We start from the raw sequence: 23,778 nt of genomic DNA, 5'->3' as shown, positions 1-23,778 counted from the left end.
TAATAAAGTCAATCCTCGGTCAAACCTGTCAACCTTCCAAACCTTCAACTTTTCAACTTTCGCCAATTCAAGCAAAAACAACCTCTGAACCTCCAAATCCAACTCCGAAATTATGTCTAAGTCCAAAATCACCATACGAAGCTATTGGAACCATCAAAACATCATTTCGGACTCATCTACACAAAAGCCAAATTCCGGTAAACTCTTACAACTTAAGCCTCCAACCAAGGGACTGTGTCCTAAAATAATCCAAAACTCTCCTGAAACCACACCAATCAGCCCCGCAAGTTGCGTAACCATAAATACACCTGTGTAAAGTATCAAATAGGGGAAACGGGGCTACAATATTCAAAACAACCAGACAGGTCATTATATTCTCCATCTCTTAACAAACATTCATCCTCGAACAAGTATAGAGAGATACCTGAAGTGACAAAAAGGTGAGGATATCGGCTATGCATATCATTCCTGGTCTCCCAAGTCACCTCTTTGACCGGTTGATCTCTCCACTGAACCTTTACCGATGCAAGATACTTCAACCTCAACTTCCGGACCTGCCTGTCCAAAATAGTCACTGGCTCCTCAACATAGGTCAAATACTTGTCCAATTGCACTGATCCGAAATCTAATACATGGGATGGATCACCATAATACTTCAGGAGCATGGAATTATGGAACACCGAGTGAACTCCGGATAAGCTAGATGGTAATGCAAGTCTATAGGCTACCTCACCAATTCTCTCAAGAATCACAAAAGGAACAATTTACCGAGGGCTCAAATTGCCCTTCTTCCCAAACCTCATCACACCCTTCATGAGTGAAACTCTGAGTAGAACCCTCTTACCCACCATGAATGCCACATCACGAGCCTTCCTATCCACATAACTCTTGCTTAGACTAAGTTGTACAAAGCCTCTCGTGAATCAACTTCACCTTCTTGAAAGCATCACGGACCAAATTAGTGCCCAACAACCTAGCCTCCCCAAGCTCAAACTAACCAATCGGAGAACGACATTATCTCCCATATAAGGCCTCATAAGGAGCCATCTGGATACTCGACAGATAGATGTTGTTGTAGGCAAACTCTGCTAGCAAACGAATCTGATCCCATGAACCTCTAAAATCAATAACACAGGCAGATAATATATCCTTGAAGATCTGAATAGTACGCTTGGTCTGCCCATTAGTTTGGGGATGAAATAGTGTACTCCGCTCGACCTATGTGCCCAACTCACGCTGCACATCTCTCCAAAAATGCGATGTGACCTATGTGCCCTGATCTGATATAATAGATACGGGCACACCATGAAGGCGAAAAATCTCGCGAAGATAAATTCGAGCCAGCTGCTCTGAAGAGTAGGTAGTCATGACTAGAATGAAGCATGCAGACTTCGTCAGTCTTTTCATAATGACCCACACTGCATCGAATCTCCTCAAGGTCCTTGGAAGTCCAACTACAAAATTCATAGTGATGCGCTCCCACTTCCACTCCAGAATATTAAGCCTCTTAAGAAAACCACCTGGTCTCTTATGCTCGTACTTCACCTGCTGATAGTTCAAACACCGAGCCACATACTCCATAATATCTTTCTTCATTATTCTCCACCAGTAGTACTGCCTCAAATCATGGTATATCTTCGCGGCACCCGGATGAATGGAATACTGTGAACTATGGGCCTCCTCAAGAATCAGCTCACACAACCCATCTACATTCGGAACACATATCCGACCGTGCAGCCTCAACAACCCATCATTCCCAATAGTAACCTCCTTGGCATCACCGTGTTGAACCGTGTATTTAAGGACAAGAAAGTAGGGATGATTATACTGGCGTGCCTTGATGCGCTTAAACAAAGAAGACTGTGAAACCATGCAACCAAGGATCCATCTAGGCTTTGAAACATCCAACGTCATGAAACTATTGACCAAAGCGTGAACGTCTAAAGCTAACGGTCTCTCCCTAACTGGAATAAAAGCAAGAACACCCATGCTCTTAAATGTCCAACTCAAAGCATCGGCAACCACATTGGCCTTCGCGGGATGATGAAGAATGGTGATATCATAGTCCTATATAGCTCTATCCACCTATGTTGCCTCAAGTTTAGATCATTTTTCTTGAATCGGTATTGTAGACTCCTGTGATCCGTGAACACCTCACATGACATGCCGTAAAGATAATGCCTCCAAATCTTAATCGTGTGAACAATAGCTGCCAACTCCAAATCATGTACTGGGTAGTTCTTCTCATGGGGCTTCAACTGATGTGAAGCACAAGCAATTACTCTACCCCCTACATCAACACACACCCAATGTCAATCCATGAAGCATCACTATAAATTGTATAAGACCTCACACTCGTCAGACCACCTTAACGGGGCACTCTTCTGGGTCAATCTAGTCAAAAGAGTTGTAATGGATAAAATTCCCTCCACGAAACAACGATAATACCCAGCCAACCCAAGGAAACTCCGAATCTTAGTAGTGGTAGAAAGTCGGGCCAACTCTAAACTACCTCAATCTTCTTTGGATCCACCTTAATCCCCTCACTAGACACTACATGGCCCAAGAATTCCATCAAATCAAGCCAAAACTCGCACTTGGAGAATTTTTCATATAGCTTCTTCTCCCTCAAAGTCTGGAGCACGATCCTCAAGTGCTACTCATGATCCTCTCGTTTGTGAGTATACACCAATATATCATCAATGAACACGATGATGAAGGAATCAAGATATTGTTGGAACACATTGTTCATCAAGTGCATAGAGTTTGCAGGGGCATTGTCAGCCCAAAAGATATCACCAGAAAACTCATAGTGACCATAGCGGGGCCTGAAAGCCGTCTTCGGAATATCTGAAACCCCGATCTTCAACTAATGGTACTCCGATCTCAAGTCAATCTTCGAGAATACCTTAGCACCCTGAACCTGATCAAACAAATCATCATTACGCGATAGTGGGTATTTGTTCTTGATAGTAACATTGTTCAGCTACCTATACTCAATACACATCTTCATAGAACCGTATTTCTTCTTCACAAATAAAACTGGCGCACCCCTTCTCAACCATCTGTTGTGTCTTCAGAAAGGACACCACCCTACTAGGAACATAACCCAATGTACCTCTCCATTCTAACTACGAAAACCCCGGCATGGCCAACGTCACAGTCTTAGCGTGATAATCCAGAATAGCATGATATGGTAGCAACCAATCCATTCCCAAAATCATATAAATGTCCACAATATTGAGTAGTAGAAGGTCATCCAAGGTCTTATAAACCCCGATAGTGATCAAACACGAACGATAGACGCGGTCTACCATAATAGAATCCCAACAGGCTTAGACACATAAACAAGGGTATCTATAGAATCACAAGACATATCCAAATATGAAGCAGAATAGGATGACACATACGAATAAGTGGAACTCGGTTCAAATAAAGTAGATGCATCCCTATGACAGACCGAAACAATACATGTGATGATAGCATCTGATGCTACAGCCTCAGTCCTACCAGGAAAAGCATAACAATGGACCTGGCCTCCCCTTATAGGACGACCGCTACCCTTCTGTCCTCCACCTCTAGCTAGTTGTGCAGGTGGAGTAGGACCTAGAGCAGCAACTATGTCATGTGTACCCTATGGAGGTCCACCCCTCTTAAGTTTGGGACAGTCTCTTACTATATTCATAGTATTACCACACTCGAAACAACCTCTCTACGGGTGTGGCTGTTAGAACTGAGTTTGACCAGGACGGCTAGAATAACCACCATAGGAACCCCGTGTTGGAGGTGCAGTGGAAGATGGATTTCTAATATGAGAACTCTGAGGTCCCTAAATAGCCGGAGCACTACGAGTAGCCTGAAGTTCAGAATGAACTGGTCAACTGATAAAATCTCTGCCATGACGAGCTAAAGCTACAGAGTGGGAACTAATAAACCCTCCAAAGTCTCGAGGCCTCTTGGCCTCCCTATCCTCCCTCTCCTGGCCACACATATGCTCCAAACTCTGAACGGTCTCAAAACCCCTGATGAAATGGAGTATCAGTCTCCAACTCCCGTGCCATCCCAAATGTTAGACCGTAATTAAGTTACTCAAAATATCTATGAACCCTCTCTCTAATAGTAGAAAACAAGGAAGGTGCATGACAGGATAACTCACTGAACCTCATAGCATACTCGAACGCAGTCATAGTCCTCTGACGCAACTGCTCGAACTCGGTGCGCAACGCATCCTTGAGGGTCTGTGGAACAAAATCCCTCAAATATAGATCAAAAAATCGAGCCCAAGTGAGTGACGTTGCATCAATTAGGCTACTCTCTTCATAAGCATGTCACTATCTATAAGCCGAACCCATCAGCTGGAAGGAAGTAAAGTCGACCCCGCTCAACTCCACTTTGCCTATGGTGTAAAGAATTTAGTGACACTGGTATAGATAACCTTTTTCATCCTCTGAAACTACGCCACTAAAAGTAGGAGGAGAATACCTCTTTAACTTCTCTAACCTCTTCTACTCCTCCTTTGATGCCACTGGCCTGACCTCAGGATGAACCGCTAGCACGGTGTGTGCTGGCATAATGCCCAGAACCTCATCAATATGGGCCCGCTGCTCTGGCGTATGGACAGTGGGAGTCTGAGCTCCTCCTTAATCCTGAGAAGTAGTTGATGCAACTGGGATCAATCCCGCCCGAGCCAAAGTATTGAACATGCTCAGAAATGCGCCAAAGTCTCCTGAAGTCCAAGGGTAGCAACTGGCGCCTTAGGTGCCTGCTCCCCAACCGGAGCTACCGGTGGCTCCTCAGTCATGGCCCTAGAACGGACCCTAGCTACAGAACATGCTATGCCTCTGCCTTGGCCTCTGACTTGGCCTCTAGCAACACTGGTACTGGAGGCAACATCGTCAGTAACAGAAGCTCGTGCACTCACCATATGTGAGAGAGAAGAAAAAAGTTCAGATTCTGAAATAAATATATTCTCACGATAAGGAATGAAAGAAGAGGAATTATCTAATAGTTCGGTAGCCTCTCGAAGATAAGCACAGACATCTCTATACCAATCTGAAAGACTCTACTAAACTTGTTTATGACTCGTAAAACGTATGAACCTAGAGCTTTGATACCAACTTGTCACGGCCCCAAAACCCCACATTTAGGATCGTGATGGCACCTAGTACCTAGGACTAGGTAAGCTTATCGCAAAGCAAGATCAACAGAACCAAATACCAACTTAAATAAAGCTGAAAAGTGTTTTAACATAACTAAAGGCGAAAATACAAAAGTCGCATAAATCCCAAAACCGGTGCTATCGAGTCATAAGCTCTACAAAGAGTACATGCGAAATCTCAAATAAAATACTATTTGGAAATACAATGAACAGTAGTAAGAAAATCAACAGAAGGTGACTCTGAGGCCTGCGAGCAGAATGGCAGGTATACCTTGAAGTCTTCACAGCATTCTCAAAAATACTCACTACCGACCGGAACGCTCAGAGGTACCTGGATCTTCACAAAAATATGTAGCGTAGTATGAGTACACCACAATCAGTAACAATAAGTATGTAGACTAATCTCGGTGGAGTAGTGACAAGGTTTAAGTCAAGACACTCACTAGACATAAAAACCTGTGCAGAATATAAATATAAAGCAAACAACAGAAAGAAAAAAAACAATAATGACAATGAAGAGTGCACAGGTGATAAACAGAAAAATAATCAAAACACAGTTATAATACAAGTGAAATCAATTAAGGAAACAAAGGCAGTTCAAATCATCAAGTTGCTCCAACACAAGATTTACAAAAAGAATCACATTGAGGTACCAGACATCATAATCACAAATCACAAGCCACAAATTCATGTGCGTGGGCTTCACATTTTTAAAACATTTTCCCGAAATAGCTTCATGTGCATAAGCCCCCTTACCTCATTTTGTGTGCTTCACAATGAAGTAATTTTTCTTACTAGCAACACGCGTAAAATACCCTTAATCTCGCCGCATGTGCATCAATATAAACACCATCCTTATTTCGCAGCATGCGCATCTCAATCATAACAAAAAACAATCACCCGTACCTCACATATACGTGTGCCACAACATCACCAAAATAATAATACCATTGTCAAAACAAGATATAGCCCACGGCTCAACAACAATGTATACAATAATCATAACAAATAATATAAGGGTGCAGGGAGTGAACAACAAAACAAAAGCATGTTTCATATAACAAACAACTCCAAATCAAGGCATATTAATAGCCTATGATCTAATACGGTCACAACCAACACATACGCCCGTGTACACACTCATCACATTATGTACACGTCGTTTCACATAGCACAAATATTGCAAATTAGACAAAATCCTAAGGGGGATATTTTTCACACAAAGTTAGGCAAGATACTTATCTCAAATAAGCTAAATCAATCCTCTAATAAGCCCTTCCTACGTGAATCAATCTCTGGACGGCTCACATCTAGCAAAAATAAATTAATATCATAAATAAAAGCCGTAGGAAACGATTCCGAATAATAAAGCTTATATTTTTAACTAAAATCAAAAAGTCAACCATGGGACCCCAGAACCTGACAAACACAAAAATTACAAACACCATTCCGATACGAGTCCAACCATACCAATTACATCCAATTTCGACCTCAGATCGGCCTTCAAATCATCAATTTGTGTTTTAAAAAGGTTTTTATTAAAAACCCCAATTTCCTCAATTCAAATCATCAATAAATTGCTAAATTTAACGTTGGAATCATGAAATATAAACAAAGTCGAGTCAAAAACACTTACCCTAATCCAAATCGTGAAAATTGCCTCCAAAATCGCCCAAATCTGAGCTCTCTAACTCAAAATATGATAAAATAATAAAAGCCTTAGAAATAGAGTATTTAATATGTCTACCCAGGTATACATAGCGATCGTGAAATAACCTCCGCGATCGCGAAGAACAATCTCACCAATTCCTGCCTCTTTCTTCACGAACGCGATAACCAACCCAGCCATCCACACCTACGCGAATGCACCCCTACTCCTACGAACGCAAACACGAAAGATTATGCCAGACCAACCCCTCTAGGCTCCCATTGTACGCGAATGTGGATCCAATCACATGATTACGAAGCACTGACTCCCCAAGCTCCACGAATGCGGTCCTTTCCTCGCGAACATGAAGAACAAAATTGCCTACCACCAACTTACCCTACACGAATGCGACTCCTTAGTTGTGATCGCGATAACGAAAACCAGATATCAGTCATCAGCAATTAAAAACATGAGAAAATGGCTCGTAGCCTATCTGTAACACAGTCGGTCCCCCGGGACACTGTCCAATCACACCAACTAATCCAAAAACATAATACGAACCTACTTGATGCCTCAAATCACACTAAACAACATCAAAACTATGAATCGCACATCAATTCAATCCTAATGAACTAACGAACTTTTAACTTCTAAAACTCATGCTGAACCATATCAAATCAACTCGGGATTACCTCAAATTTTGCATGCAAGTCCCAAATGACACAATGGACCTATACCTACTCTCAGAACCACAATCCGAACCTGATATCAATAAAGTTAACCCTTGGTCAAACCTATCAACTTTCTAAACCTTCAACTTTCCAACTTTCACCAATTTAAGCCAAAGCAACCTAGGAACCTATCAATCCAACTCCGGTCATAAGACTAAGTCCAAAATCACCATACAATGCTATTGGAGCCATCAAAATAGCATTCCGGAGTTGTCTACACAAAAGTCAAAGTTGAGTCAACCCTTACAACTTAAGTCTCCAACCAGGGACTAAGTGTCCCAAAACAATCCAAAACTCTCCACCAGTAGTGTTGCCTGATATCATAGTACGTCTTAGCGGCACTCAGATTAATCGAATTTCGCGAACTATAGTCCTCCTCAAGAATCGGCTCATGCAACACATCCACATTCGAAACACAGATTCAACCTTGCAGCCTCAACACCCCATCATCCCGAATAGTAACCTCCTTGGCATCACCGTGCTACACCATGTCCTTAAGGACAAGCAAGTGGGTATCATAATACTAATTCACCTTGATGCACTCAAACAAAGAAGGCCATGAAACCATGCAAGCAACAACCTGGCTAGGCTCCGAAACATCCAACCCCAAAAACCTATTGGCCAAAGCCTGAACATCCAAAGATAACGGTCTCTCCCCAACTGGAAAAAAAGTATGACTACCCATGCTCTCAGTCTTCCTACTCAAAGCTTCAGCCACCACATTGGCCTTCTCGGGATGATGAAGAATGGTGATATCATAGTACTTTAGTAGCTCTAACTACTTCCGTTGACTCAAGTTAAAATTCTTTTGCTTGAATAGGTACTGTAGACTCATGTGATCCGTGAACTCCTCACATGACATGCCGTAAAGACAATGCCTCCAAATCTTTAGCGCGTGAACAATGGATGCCAACTCCAAATCGTGTACTGGGTAGTTCATCTCATGGGGCATCAACTGATGCGAATCATAATCAATTACTCTACCCTCTTCCATCAACACACACCCAATGCCAATCTGTGAAGCATCACAATAAACTGTATAAGAACCCGATATTGAAGGCAAAATCATAACTCGAGATATAGTCAAGGCAGTCTTGAACTTTTGAAAGCTCTCCCCACACTCATCAGACCACCTGAATGGGGTGCCCTTCTGGGTCAATCTAGTTAAAGGGGCTACGATGGATGAAAAACCCTCCACGAAAAGGCAATAATACTCAACCAATCTAAGGAAACTCCATATCTCACTAGCGGTAGAAGGTCGGGGCCAACTTTGAACTGCCTTAATCTTCTTTGGATCTACCTTAGTCCCCTCACTCGACACCACGTGGCTTAAGAATGCCACTGAATCAAGCCAAAACTCACACTTGGAAATTTTAGCATATAGATTCTTCTCCCTCAAAGTCTGGAGCATGATCCTCAAGTGCTGCTCATGATCCTCCCGGATGCGAGAATACACCAATATATCATCAATGACACGATGATGAAGGAATCAAGATATGGCTGGAACACGTTGTTCATCAAGTGAAAAAAGGCTATTGGGGCATTGGTCAACCCAAAAGACATCATCAAAAACTTATAGCGACCATAGAGGGTCCTGAAAGCCGTGTTCAAAATATTTGAAACCCCAATCTTCAATTGACGGTACCCTGATCTCAAGTCAAACTTCGAGAATACCTTAGCACCTTGAAGTTGATCAAACAAATCATTAAATATGAGGTTGTGGGTACTTGTTCTTGATAGTAACCTTGTTCAGCTACCTCTAGTCAATATATATCCTCATAGAACTGTCTTTCTTCTTTACAAATAGAACTGGAGAACCCTAAGGTGAAACACTCGGTCTAATGAAACCCTTGTCAAGCAACTCCTAAAGTTGTTCCTCTACATCCTTCAACTCCATTGTTGTCATGCGATATGGTGGAATAGAGATAGGCTGAGTGCCCGGTAGTAAGTCAATACCAAAATCAATATACCTATTGGGTGGCATGTCCGGTATGACTGCTAGAAATATGTCTGGAAACTCTTTCACTACCAGAACTGACTCAAAGATAGGAGTATCATAAGTGACATCCCTCACAAAGGCTAAATATGCCAACCAGTCGATCTCAACCATCCAATGTGCCTTAAAAAAGGACACTACCCTACTAGGAACATGATTCAATGTACCTCTCCACTCTAACCTCGGTAACCCCGGCATGGACAATGCCAAATTCTTAGTGTGACAATCCAAAATAGTGTGATATGGTGACAACCATTCCACGCCCTAAATCACATCAAATACCACAATATTGAGTAGCAGAAGATCAACCATGGTCTTATAACCCTCGATAGTGACCAAACATAACCGATAGATGTGGTCTACCACAATAGAATCACCAATAAGTGTAGACACATAAATAGGGGTATTTGAAGAATCACGAGACATATCCAAATATGAAGCAAAATAGGATGAGACATACAAATAAGTGGAACCTTAATCAAATAAAACTGATGCATACCTATGACAGACCGGAACAATACCTGTCATGACAGCATCTGATGCCACAGCCTCAGTCCTACTAGGAAAAGCATAACAACGGGCCTGGCCTCCCCCTCTAGGATGACCTCTACCCGCCTGTCCTCCACCTCTAGCTAGTTGTGTTAGTGGATTAGAACCTGGAGCAGCAACCATGGCTTGTGTACCCTGTGGAGGTCTGCCCCTCCTATGTTTGGGAAAGTCCCTCCACCTCTAGCTAGTTGTGTTGGTGGAGCAACCACTGGAGCAGCAACCATGGCATGTGTACCCTATGGAGGTCTGCCCCTCCTATGTCTGGGAGAGTCCCTCACCATATGCCTAGTATCACCATACTCGAAACAACCTCTCTGTGGGTATGGCTGTTGGAACTGAGTCTTGCCCAAATGGCTAAAATAACCACTGTAGGAACCCCGTACTAGAGGTGCGCTGGAAGATGGCTATCCAAAATGAGAACTCTGAGGTCCCTTAATAGCTAGAGAATTTCAAGTAGCCAAAAGTGCAAAATGAATCGATTGACTAATAAAACCTCTGCCATGGCGATTTAAAGCTGGAGAGCGGGAACCACTAAACCCTTCAAAGTCTCGATATCTCTTGGCCTCCTATCCTCCCCCTCCTGTCCACGCATTTGCTCCAACCTCCGAGCGACCTCCATAACCTACTGAAATGGAGTATCAGTCTCCAACTCTCGTGCCATCCAAAATGTGTGACTGTAAACAAGTCCCTCAATATATCTGTGAACCCTCTCACTAATAGTAGAAACCAAGGCAGGTGCATGATGACATAACTCATTGAACATCATAGCATACTCGGGCATAGTCCTAGTCCCCTGGCGCAACTTCTCGAACTCAGTGTGCAACACATCCCTTTGGGTCTATGGAACAAACTCTTTCAAAAATAGATCAGAAAAATGAGCCCAAGTGAGTGGCACTACATCAACTGGCCTACTCTCCTCGTACATCTTCCACCATCTATACGCGACCCATCAACTGGAAGGTAGTAAAGTTGACCCTTCTCAATTCCACTATGCCTATGGTACAAAGAATATGATGACAGTCTAGAAAACCATGTGCGTCCTCTAAAACTGCGCCACTAAAAGTAGGAGGAGAATACCTCTTGAACCTCTCTAATATCTTCTACTTCTCCTCTGATGCCACTGGCCTAACTTCAGACTGAACCGCTATCATGGGTTGTGTCGGCATAATGCTCGAAACCTGATCAACATGGGCCCGCTGCTCTAGAGTATGGGCGGTGGGAGTCTGAGCTCCTCCCCGAACCTAAGAAGTAGCTGGTGCAATTGGGATCAATCCCGCCTGAGCCAAAGTACCGAACATGCTTAGGAAATGCACCAAAGTCTCCTGAAGTCCAGGGGTAGAACCACGCGCCTCAAGTGCTTGCTCCCCAACTGGAGCTACTGGTGTCTCCTCAGTTGTGGCCCTATAACGGTCCCTAGCTGCAGCACGTGCTCCGCCTCTGACTCGACCTCTACCCTTTCCTTTAGTAACACAAGTATCGGGGGAAGCATCGTCACTAACAGAAACTCGTGTCTCTCACTATCTATGAGAAATTAGAAAGAAAAAGGTTAATATTCCAAAATCAATAAATCTACGCGATAAGAAATGAAAGAAGTGGAATTTCCTAATAATTTTGTAGCCTCACAAAGATAAGTACAGAAGCTTCCATACCGATCCGCAAGACTCTACTAAACTTTATGACTCATAGAGCTTATAAACCTAGTAATACCAACTTGTCATGACCCCAAAATTCCACCTTTAGGATCGTGATGGAACCTAGTACCAAGGACTAGGTAAGCCTATCACATAGCAAGATCAACAGAACCAAACACCAACTTAAATAATAATGAAAGCTAAAAAGTGCATTAACATAACTAAAGGCAGAAATACAAAAGTCACATAAATCCCAAAATCAGTGCTACTGAATCATAAGCTCTAAAAAGAATACATGCAAAATCTCAAATACAATACTATTTGGAAATAAAACGAACAGTAGTAAGAAAATCAACAAAAGGTGACTTCGAGGCCTGCGAGCAGAATGGCTACCTTAAAGTCTCCACAGCAATATCAAATCAGCTCACTACTGACCAGCACACTTAGAGGTACTTGGATCTGCACAAAAATGTGCAGAAGTGTAGAATGAGTACACCACAATCGGTACCCAGTAAGTATCAAGACTAACCTCGATGGAATAGTGACGAGGTTCAAGTCAAGGCATGTATTAGACATAAAAACATGTGTAGAATATAAATATAATGCTAACAACGGAAAGCAAAAATCAATTATTGGCAACGAAGAGTAAACGGGTGATAAATAGAAAAATAATCAAAACACAGTTAAAATACAAGTGAAATCAATTAAGAAAACAATGACAGTTCAAATCATCAAGTTGTTCCAACACAAGATTTACAACAAGAAGCATTCCGAGTTACCACACCTCATAATCACAAGTCACAAATCATAATTCTTCCTTATGACGTCGTGTGAGCTTCACATTTTAAAAATATTTTCCTGAAATAGCTCACGTGCATAAGCCCCCTTATCTTGTCATGTGTGCTTCACAATGAAGTGATTCCCCTTACTAGCAACACATGCATAAGTCCATTTGTCTCACCGCATGTGCATCAATATACTCACCATCCTTATTCCGCCACATGTGCATCTCAATCACAACACAACAATAAAAATCACCCATACCACACATACGCGTGTGCCACAATATCACTACAATAAAAATACCATTATAGCAATAAGATATAGCCCACCACTCAACAACAATGTGTACAAGAATCATAACAAATAATATAAGGAAGTGGGGTGTGAACAACAAAACAAAAACAAGTTTTATACAATAAACACCTACAAATCAAAGCATATTAATAAGCTAAGGTCTAATCCGGTCACAACCAATATATACCCCTGTGTGCACACTTGTCACTTTATGTACACGTCATTTCACATAGTAAAATATTGCAAATTAGACCAAATCCTAACGGAAATTTACCCCACACAAAGTTAGGCAAGATAGTTACCTCAAATAAGTTAAATCAATCCTCTAATAAGCCCTTCCCGTGTGAATCAACCTCTAAACGGCTTGAATCTAACCAAAATTACTTAATATCATAAATAAAATCCATAGGAAATGATTTCGATTAATGAAGCTTTGATCGTTAACTTAAATCAAAAGGTCAACCAAAAATGTCAACCCCGGGCTCATACCCCAGAACCCGACAAACTCACAAATTCCGAACACCCGTTCTGATACGAGTCCAATCATACCAATTACATCCAATTCTGACCTCAAATCGGCCTTCAAATCATCAATTTATGTTTCATAAAGGTTTTTACTAAAATCCCCAATTTCCTCAATTCAAATCATCAATCAATCGGTAAATTCAAGGTTGGAATCATGAAATATAAACAAAGCCAAGTCACAAACACTTACACCAATCAAAATCGTGAAAATCCCCTCCAAAATAACCAAAATCTGAGCTCTCTAACTCAAAATATTATAAAATAACAAAAGCCCTCGAAATAGAGTATTTAATAGGTCTGCCCAGGTATACAAATCGCGATCGCGGAACAACCTTTGTGATTGCAAAGAACAAACTCACCCAGTCGCTGCCTCCTTCTTCACGTATGCAACAACCCAGTCACGAACGCAATGACCAACCCAAACATGCCTATGCAAACCCCTACTCACATGAACGCAAACGCAAAGGCTAACGCCTGACCAACCCTTCCTAGCTCCCCTTGTATGCGAACACGGAGCCAATCACGTGATCGCGAAGCACTGATTCTCCAAGTTTCGTGAATGTGGTCTCTTCCTCGTGACCGTGAAGAATAAAATCATATGCCACCAAATTACCGTACGTGAATGCGAATCCTTAGTCGTGATCGCGATGAAGAAAGCCATATATCAGTCATCAACAATCTAAAACATGAAGAAATAGCCCGGAGCCCATTTGAAACACACCCGGGGACCTTAGGACCCCGTCCAATTACACCAACCAATCCCAAAACTTAACTCAAACCTATGCAAGGCCTCATATCACACCAAACAACATCAAAACTATGAATTGCACCTCAATTCAAGCCTAATGAACTAACAAACTTTCAACTTCTAACTCATGTCGAACCATATCAAATCAATTCGGAATGACCTCAAATTTTGCATGCAATTCCTAAATGACACAAAAAACCTATACCTACTCCTGAAACCACAATGTAAACCTGATATCAACAAAGTAAACCCTCGATCATACCTATCAACCTTCCAAACTTTCAACTTTCCAGCTTTTGCCAATTCATGTCAAAACAACCTAGGAACCTCCAAATCCAACTCTAGACATATTCCTAAGTCCAAAATCATCATACGGAGCTATTAGAACCATAAAAATATCAATCCAAAGACGTATATATAAAATTCAAACTCCGGTCGACTCTTACAAATTAAGCCTCCAACCAAGGGACTAAGTGTCCTAAATCAATTCAAAAATCCCCTAAAATCATACCAATCAATCCCGCAAGTCACGTAACCATAAATAAACCTATATAAAGTATAAAATAGGGTAAACGGAGCTACAATACTCAAAATAACCGGTCGGATCATTATTATAATGTTTCTGTGAAGAGTTTTCTTTCTAGCCAATGGATGTATGTTCTACAACCTGAGTTTGGGTCATTTGAGGAAGTTTGAACGACTATCACGAGGATGAATATGCACTTAGCAAATGATTTAAGGTATTTTATTATTAGTGCTACATGAGTTTGTTGAGGATTTAGCTGAATTACAGAACGAGATCATGGAAGTTATAAAGAGAGAATGATGTGGTTATCGGATGATGTGTGCTTTGGCTTCGAGCCAATTGGTGGAGTCTGCTATCGACTATCATATTTTATGGTCATGTGTAATATAAATTTTGGTCTGAGGCATACTTGTGGATTAGTTATGACTTGAAGAGGTTGGATTCAAGGATGACTCGAACAAGGGAATTACGGGATGAATGATGTGCTATACTTTATGGGCATATGGAAAACTTGAAACAATTCGGATTTTTTATTCGTAGTGGATGTAGTGTGCAAGAGAAGGGATTCTCTTGGTTGCTTAAAGGTGATGTTACTTCTTTAGGTATTACTTTGCTAATGGAGCATAAGTTGTTCGGCTCATTTTGGTGGTGCACTGGAGACTAAAGCAAAGTGGATGACCCTCGAGAAGGTTCTAATGAGTTCCAGTTTCATATGCAGTATTTGAGGATTTCCCGAATTTTGTATATGGCTAAAATCTAAGATTTTCATAGGTGGGTGTCGAGACTTGCGGTAGTTCTATACCATTAGTGATTCTACATTTCTGTATCAGAGAGGCTTGAGAAATAGCTTCGAAATCACAGAAGGTATCTTCAGAGTGGATATCTCAGTTGTGGTACTATTGGGTGCTTAATAGAGAATACAGTGGCTTATGGGCCTTAAGACCACGTGGTTTCATGCTAGAATCAATTGGAGTGAGCTTTGATTAAAAATCGTAGTGTTACCACCAAGGAGGAGTGTTAACTTGAAGGCAAGTCATGAGGAACTCAAAGAAATGGGTCAACTTGGTAGTGGCTTGGATCAACATAATAATAGAAGTGATCGGTTCTTTTGGTATGGCGAGGCTTTATAGGTGTTTTGCGGCAATACTCTTGGGTTTAAATACTTGCATGACTTGGTTGAGTTAGAGGGATTCAGTTATGTTGGCTTAGTTATGCGCAAATAGTTTTCGAAGAGTTCTCGATGGTGTTCACCACGGCTTGAGATGGATGTTTTCTACAGGTATGAGGAGTATTATGCGTGTTGTAATTTATTTCTCTTGGATGGAGTCAAGTCAAAAGTCCCTGGTTGATGAGGTGTCTATCCTACTTGTGATTCAGAGTGGATAATGGAATTCTCATGTTTTCATATGATGGCATGATAGATGCAGTGTATTGTGTGGGATTGAGATATGTATATACAAGGTTGCGATTCAATTTCGAGGGAACGGTCATGAGTTCTAGACATCGGCGAACCTTAATGTGTTCAAACAAGGACGACGACACCTCATCACAAATGAGAATTCCACCACACTCAAAAATATCAAGTCTCGCTACTCCATTAACCAAAGCCTGAACATTCATAGACCGATTATCTTTCCTCCGCTGGATTTAAATGTCGAACCCCTAAACCATGCATAGAGAAATAGTCAGTTAATATTAAAAGGAATCATACGTTACCTCATCCTGTCGGGAGGGGGCCTACGATGTCCATTACCCATTTGATGAACTGCCCAGATGAGGTGACCGAGTAGAGGTGTTCGCCCTCTTGGTGAATCACTGGGGCGTACTTCTGGCATTGCTTGAAGGTTTTAGAATTTCATAATTTAGTTTGAAGTGGATTTTGATGTTATTGATGTCTGTTTGATGTTCTGAGCCTTGGAATAAATTTGTATCATGATTTGTGACTTGCACGCAAAGTTTGGCGTCATTCTAGAATGTTTAAGTATCAATCGGACGCGTTCATCGAATTTTGAATGTTTGAAAGTTTAAAGAAGGTTTCAATACTTAATTCATGGTTTTGATGTTGTTTGGTATGATTTGAGACCTCGAGTAGATTCGTGTTATGTTTTGGTACTGGTTTGTGTGATTGGACGGGGTCCCGGAGGCCTCGGGTGTGTTTCGGATGTGTTTGGATGGTGTCGCGTCATGAATTCTTAGACAGCATGGACGGTTTCAGGTGATTGGGTGAATGCTATTACTATTTCATATTGCCAGAGAATGGTGCACATTTCATAAGGCACATTGAGTTTTGACTTGTGGATGCTTCATTAATATTACGGTACTCACCTGGTTGATCGACTGCTGATGTTCAGATGTTGCTATGTGCCGTGGAAGAATTATAGAAGTATTCCTCGTGATATGATTATGTATGTGAGAGGTGTTAGTCATTCAAGTGTTGGAGTTGGGATCAACTATGGTGATTCATGTGTTCTATGAATTTGGAGACTGAGAGTTCTCAGAAGCAGATTGTTTCGTGGTCATGGACCATGCAGATGTGGCCAAAGCTAGCCAGATGGTAGTATGTGTTATGGTTAGGTCATTGTGGACTTTCGGAGGGTTAATTATCTATTTTTGGATGACCAGGGTTAATTTGGGGGATTATTGGTAGGGCTAATCAGGATGTGTATCCTACACCGGGTCGGATTGGTTGACTCTGTACTGCTATTGTTGAGGGATATGCAATTCGGTTAGAATTGATCTCATTCGATCTGGTATGTTCTATGTGTTACTCTTCTATGCTACGAGGGGTTATGATTTGTTGGTTATATGCACACATGGTGCAGTTCTTTTTGGGTCTTGTAGTGGAATCCGAGCGAAATAGTGATTGGGGTGTGGAATGGTTGATTGCGCCTTGGTTATGGCCTTTTTCCGGTTGTGATATATTGTGTTGTTTGCTTCTTCGTGGTTATGGTCATGCACTTTGGGTACTTGATGTCAAATTTGTTACACCTTATATTTTCGTACGTGAAAGTATGCCATAAATAAATTGATATAAGCTCAGAAATGAGATATCACATTCCGCATTTTCGTACGTTAAAGTTTCGTCGTAAGCTAATCGATGTAAGTTCGGGAATGAGATTATTTGGAGATTATAAGCATTATGGTACTTCAAACAAGTGATGAGTAAATTCGTGAAGGTGAGAGGGTAAGCAAATCAAAGAAAATGAATTTTTGTCGAAGTTTGACATTTTGAGATAAAATACGGCCCAAGATACAATACCCCGTATTTGTGGACTAGTGTCATACAAGGTACCACATGACCATAATAGAAAGGTGTGCAAAGTGTGTTAAAAGTGAGTAATATTTTAAGTAATTTGAGATAATTTCTAATTATGTGGATAATTAGGTAATTATTGGATAATGGGGGAATTAACAAGTTAATTAATAATGAGTGGACGATTAATTAAAGTCTTTGGACAAAGACTAAGGCATTAACGTGGCAGCGACATACATGAGCCATTAAGTGACTCTTGAACAACTTTGCAAGGTGGCAATCTTTAAAGAAATGATTGAAAGATGACTTCTCAAATTCAAGATTTGCATTAGTCACAAAGATATGGAATTCACAAAAAAAGCCATAAAGACTCTAACGTTATTGCTTCAGTAGGTATCTTACAAGGTTGTGATCAAATTCACAAAGTGATCATACGGAATTTGCTACAAAAATTCATACGAGATTTCATAAGGTAATAGCAACGGGATTTTGCGATTCTAAGGGAGTACGGTGCAATCTTTCTCAAGAATATCATACGAATATTTTCCTACTCCGATCTTGCCGTCACGAATTTTGTCACAATTGTCGTGTGCTAGAAGCGTTGTCCAGAGAACTGGCTCAGGTATGTTTAGGTTAAGCCCTTCCTTCATTTTGGCATGATCTCGTAATTACATGTGTTTGATAACAAGGCATAAAGAGAAGTTCATACTCCCGAATTTATATACATTATCCTAGTCTCCAAAATTACAGTATTCTCCTTATCGGGACTTCATATTTAATTGAGTATTATCTTTTTCTAGTCAAGAGAACAGAGAGCCTATATATACAGTATTACAGTATTTTCATTACCATCGAGACATAATCGATGGGCAGGCCCCTATTGGGCAACCTCTGATCAGATGGTAAGTTATATACCGAGCTTGTTGTGGCCGAGCGCCTATGAGCGAGCCCAGGTGGCCGAGATACAGAGCCTAATATGGCCGAGCACCTATGAACGAGCCTACTACAGCAGAGCAGTTATATATATACCGAGCCTTATAGGGCCGGACAGTTATTTTACTTACTATATTGAGAGAGTTGAGTCAGTATCAACAGGCAAGTATATCTTCATATTATCTTTCACTCCCAGTTACTTTCAGTTATTATATTATCAGTTCACTTTCAGCTTTAAGTACATTGCCTTACATACTCGGTACATTTTTTATACTGACATCCCTTTTGCTTGGGGACGCTGTGTTTCATGCCCGCAGGTCTCGATAGACAGGTTGAGAGTCCTCCAAGTAGGCGATCAGCTCAGCGGAAGATGTTGGTGCACTCCATTTGCTCTGAAGTTGCTTGTTTGGTCAGTATTATTTAGATATGTATTGTTTGGTATAGCGGGGCTTTGTCCCTACCCTTATGATAATTATGTATTCTTAGAGGCTTGCAGACAGATGTCATGTACGTAAAATATTGCATGGCTTTGTCGGCCTATGTTCAGTGTACGAGTGGTTATTTTGGTCTTATAGGCTCATATATCTTATGTATAAGTTGGTATTACATGTTTTATTCTACATATCTCACGGTAGCCTCTCCAGCTCAGTTATCTACAATAGTATGATACAAAAAGATACGTTATGTTGGTACTCGGTTGAGTAAGGTACCAGGTGCCCGTCGCGGCCCATTGGTTTGGGTCGTGACAAAAGTGATATCAGAGCAGTTCTGTCCTAGGGAGTCTACAAACCGTGTCTAGTAGAGTCTTGTTTATGGGTGTTTTGTGCACCATACTTATAAGAAGGAGGCTACAGGTCATTTAGGACTGTTACTCTTTCTTATTACTCTAGATCGTGTGGTAGAGCTCAGTTGTAGGAACTCAATTTCCTAAACTCTATCTTATTCATAATACGACGATGCTTACATCTAGAAAGATGGTTGGTAAGAGATTGCATGTGGCTGTGAAAGAGTTGAGTCAGAGGAACTCGATTTAGCATGATGCTTATGATGGATAAATGTAAGGTCTTCAGCAAATCATGTGTGTACTAAGACGTGTAACCCTTTTGATAAGGAGCCCTAAGGCAGGAATATCTATCCACCCCTATGGTGAAAGGAAATGAGAGATTCAGAAGATAGATACAAGTTTTAACAAGTAAAACAAGAAAGAGGAAGAAGGGTACGAGGCGCCCAACTAATGAAGATTATTAGTATTTACAATTCAGGCAGAGGAATATAAGCCTTTTGAGTTACCTTCAACAATAACAGAGGTATGTATAATTGGCCACACCCATCTCAGTTATACCCTATTGGGGGCTAACAGGTGTAAATTTAAGAAAAGGGCGGGATATCAGGATCCGGCTGGGGTTAGAGTAACCCAAAATGGTGAATGGATTGTTTGTGTTAGTTGGCATTTCCGAAGGATATTACAAAAGTGCTAATAGATCTCCTTATGAGGCATCCAGATGGTGCTCTATAGAATATTATAATTAGATGTGAATACTAGCATGATCAAAAGAGAAATTCAGAAGATAGGCACTGAAAATCTGAAAGGGATAAATATTATCTTAGTGTGGCTCGCGTCCCTAGTACAGCGAGAACGTTAAGCAACCCGAAGAGCCACTAGATGGAGCAAAGGGGAGCTAAGAACAAAAGAATGTCTTATTCGAGTTTTCAGAATAAAGTGATAGACATAAATGTTAGCGGGAAATAAGAAAAGAGTTAATGAAGCATTATGAGTAAGATATGATACATGGATGACAATGGTAGATCAAAAGATGACAGTATTACAAAGTTTATAATCAAGTGAAGGAAAAGATGAGAGGTGACAGGCCTTGAGACAACAAAAGAGTATAGGCCATAAAGTCATATCCTCATTTCGAGAAATAAGTTTGTGACTCCAACACGACTACCAGAAGGAAAAGTTAGACCCCGGAGTAATAGAAATCAGTATGGACTGATGAACAAGGTAAACTAAACATGAACTAGGGACTGAGTAATAGTCGGCATCATTAGAATTTCAGAGATTGCGTCTCGGCGATAATAGAATGGAGGATAGAAGAATACCCTTTAAAGGTCATTAAGGAAGACGCTTCCCTAAAGCAAGCAAGGTGAGCAAAGTTAAGCTTAAGGGACTGTATGTGCCGGTTACACTAAGTGTCACCCTCGCGAGTGAAGAATTTTGTTATCCTTGGTACAGAAGGATTACCGTGAGGTGAATAAGGATCATCGATGATGTGAAAAGATTCCAAAGATGAAAATGTAAAACATCTATACGTAGATCATCGTAGCACTAAATCTTAGTGCTCACCTAAAGGGGGGAATATGGTATGATGTGGCATTAAGTCAGAATTAAGTGGTTCTAGTAACTAGGGAATGGTAAGGTAAGAATGCGATAAAAATGAGAAAGGGATAAGGTTATACTCATTCAAATCCTACAGATATGCTATGATTATAGAACATTATGCAAGCACGACGTCAAGGAGAGGAAGTAAGGGTTCCTACCCGAGATGTTATTGATAGATAAGGAACCAGTGCAAGACGTAAGGTAAGACAAAGGAAATAAACCAAGAAATATTGGATGGAATATTGATATAAGAATGGGCCAACGAGTAGTTAGTAGTTGATTCAGGAAGAGCCTAGTTATGGCTAAATAAGAGGACACCGAAAAATCAACAGATTGTGCAAGACGAACATAGTGAACCCCAACATGGGGAATTCAGCCACGCAGATACGACATCGTGACCCTTGGAAATTATTCAGACAAGAGTTGGGTAGTTAAAGGTACCTGGAAATAAAAGATAGTCTCACTGGGAAGACAGTCAAAACTTTAGTTCAGGAGCAACCTACAAGCACAAGTGTGTGGAAATAAGTAACTACGGATAATTATAGGCGGAGAAGAACATCAAAAATTCTATCAACTATACGATGTGATAAGCTTGCAGCTTTACAAGAGTCAGAGGATTCTCCCTAAGTACTACAATGAAAGACTAGCTGAGGAAATAAGGAAGAAGGCTTCAATCTAAGCACAGTGACCTAAAGAGAAAATGGTCGTATAACAACAGTCTCACTACAAAATTTTATGCACTCCAAAAGAAAGTGGAACATACCATGGCTAATGAGCAGGGAATAAAACCAAAAGTAATATTCAAGACCATATGAGTTGCACAAAAATTTTGGCATGCGTAAGAAATCAGATAAGCTAAGTATGCACCCAACAAAGGGGCAAAAAGGCCAGGAAAAGCAATTGCTTATGTTTGAAGAAAGATGAGATGGAACGAAAGGAATTATTCGATTAATGATCAACCGTAGACGACTCCGGTATAAGTTAAAAGAAGGAATTGGGCCCAGGTCATAGACAAAGGATTGAATCATTAGAAGATTGTATCATGGTTTTCCATAGTGTCCATGAAAGGCTAAAGTAATACCATGAGCCGCAGACTGGAAGATAGCTTACGCCTACATAAAGGCTGATTAGAAGGAAGAGGAAACTAAAGAGTTACATCAACAAAGTAAATCAGGAGTCTGATTATTGGACCCAAAAAAATATAGAAATCGTGATTGAGGACACTGTATAATCACTCTTAATATCAGAGGTACAAGAGATATAGTACAACAACCATATTCTATAATGTCTCTATGAAAAAGCCAGTTAGAAAAGTACCAGCCTCATAAGAAGTCACTATGAAGCTCCCACCAGATTGTGTATGCACCAGAGATGCAAGTATTATAATAGAGCCTCAAGTCGTGGATGTGAATTATACCTAGGTGGAAGGGAGGTCATAAAAGAGATAGAAGATGTGAGGCGAGATTTGAAGGTAAGTAAGGTAAAGGTGAATAATGTACGAGATACTCAGGTGCAAAAGGTTGTGAATAATCTATACTTCAGATAAAGGGCTAGAAGCGTTGGGATTCGGTATCCAGGAATGATAGCGGCGTCGTCAGTGACATATCTTCCAGTCGATTGGGTAATGATTTCATGAATTGTACAGGATTAAAATACCCACGTAAGGTGAATCACATTGGGATGCTATGAAATACGGTTATGAAAGTATAGTATCGCCCCTAGGTGGATCAGTCTAATTACTTCAAATGTTCCACGATGCAACATAAGCCCTAGTGATTACATAAGAGGTTTCAAGTTATCAGTGATATATTGTAGATCAATATGGAGGTGAATCAATAACGGATGGACAAAAGTCACAAAGTATGAGATGAGATTAGGTCGTCATTCTTAAGATGAACAGTAATGAGGAAGCATTAAAGGACTTAGACTTATACATATAAGATAAGCAACGAGAGTAACCTGGAGTTTGGTAGCAGACCTCAGTAACGATAAATCGAGGTAAGAGTTATGGTGTAATATGACCTACCTAGATGCAGTAAAGTAAGACGGATGGATAACTGGGGCTATGAAACAAGATATAGCAATAGTCGTAAGTTCAACAAAGTACCGAGCAGAGAACTTTTGTGTACTTATAGATGCCCAGAGGGACATCTTCTCAAGCTTTGTATATTCTTACAAAGTGAGGCCTAGAGATTGGCTAAAAACGGGAGGAAAAAGGAGAAAAGAGTCGCATAGGCACACATACAAGGAAAATGTCATACAGGCTACATGACAGAAGGTAGCAAGAGTTACGAGATTGGAAGAATTTCGACCACAAACCGTGGTGTGAGAAAGAGGCCTAAAGGGGGGAATGCCCTAGCCTTTGGATTTATTCATAGAACAGTTGCCTAAATGGCAAAGAGAGTATTAAAATATCCACAAAATCTATGGGTTATGAGAATGATAAGTACATTAGTCGACATTCGAGGATGAATGTTCCAAAGGGGGGAATGATGTTACACCTCATGTTTTTGTACATGAAAGTATGCCATAAATAAATTGATATAAGCTCGAAAATGAGATGTCACATCCCGCATTTTCGTACGTTAAAGTTTTGTCTTAAGCTAATTGACGTAAATTC

The 23,778-nt window shown here is 40.8% G+C and overlaps 1 protein-coding gene across 1 annotated transcript; it reads right to left on the bottom strand.

Annotated features, from left to right (window-relative positions):
* Nucleotides 1-1,014: 1,014 nt before the first annotated feature.
* Nucleotides 1,015-1,989, bottom strand: LOC138892792 (uncharacterized). Its single transcript, XM_070176531.1, has 2 exons — nucleotides 1,664-1,989; nucleotides 1,015-1,117 (listed from the first exon to the last, which is right to left on the bottom strand). Exons 1-2 carry the CDS (start codon nucleotides 1,987-1,989, stop codon nucleotides 1,015-1,017), a joined length of 429 nt encoding a protein of 142 aa, XP_070032632.1.
* Nucleotides 1,990-23,778: the final 21,789 nt, after the last annotated feature.

Source organism: Nicotiana tomentosiformis, chromosome 5 (genome assembly GCF_000390325.3).
Source record: "Nicotiana tomentosiformis chromosome 5, ASM39032v3, whole genome shotgun sequence".
NCBI lineage: Eukaryota > Viridiplantae > Streptophyta > Magnoliopsida > Solanales > Solanaceae > Nicotiana > Nicotiana tomentosiformis.
This window is presented reverse-complemented; position numbering and strand designations above follow the sequence as displayed.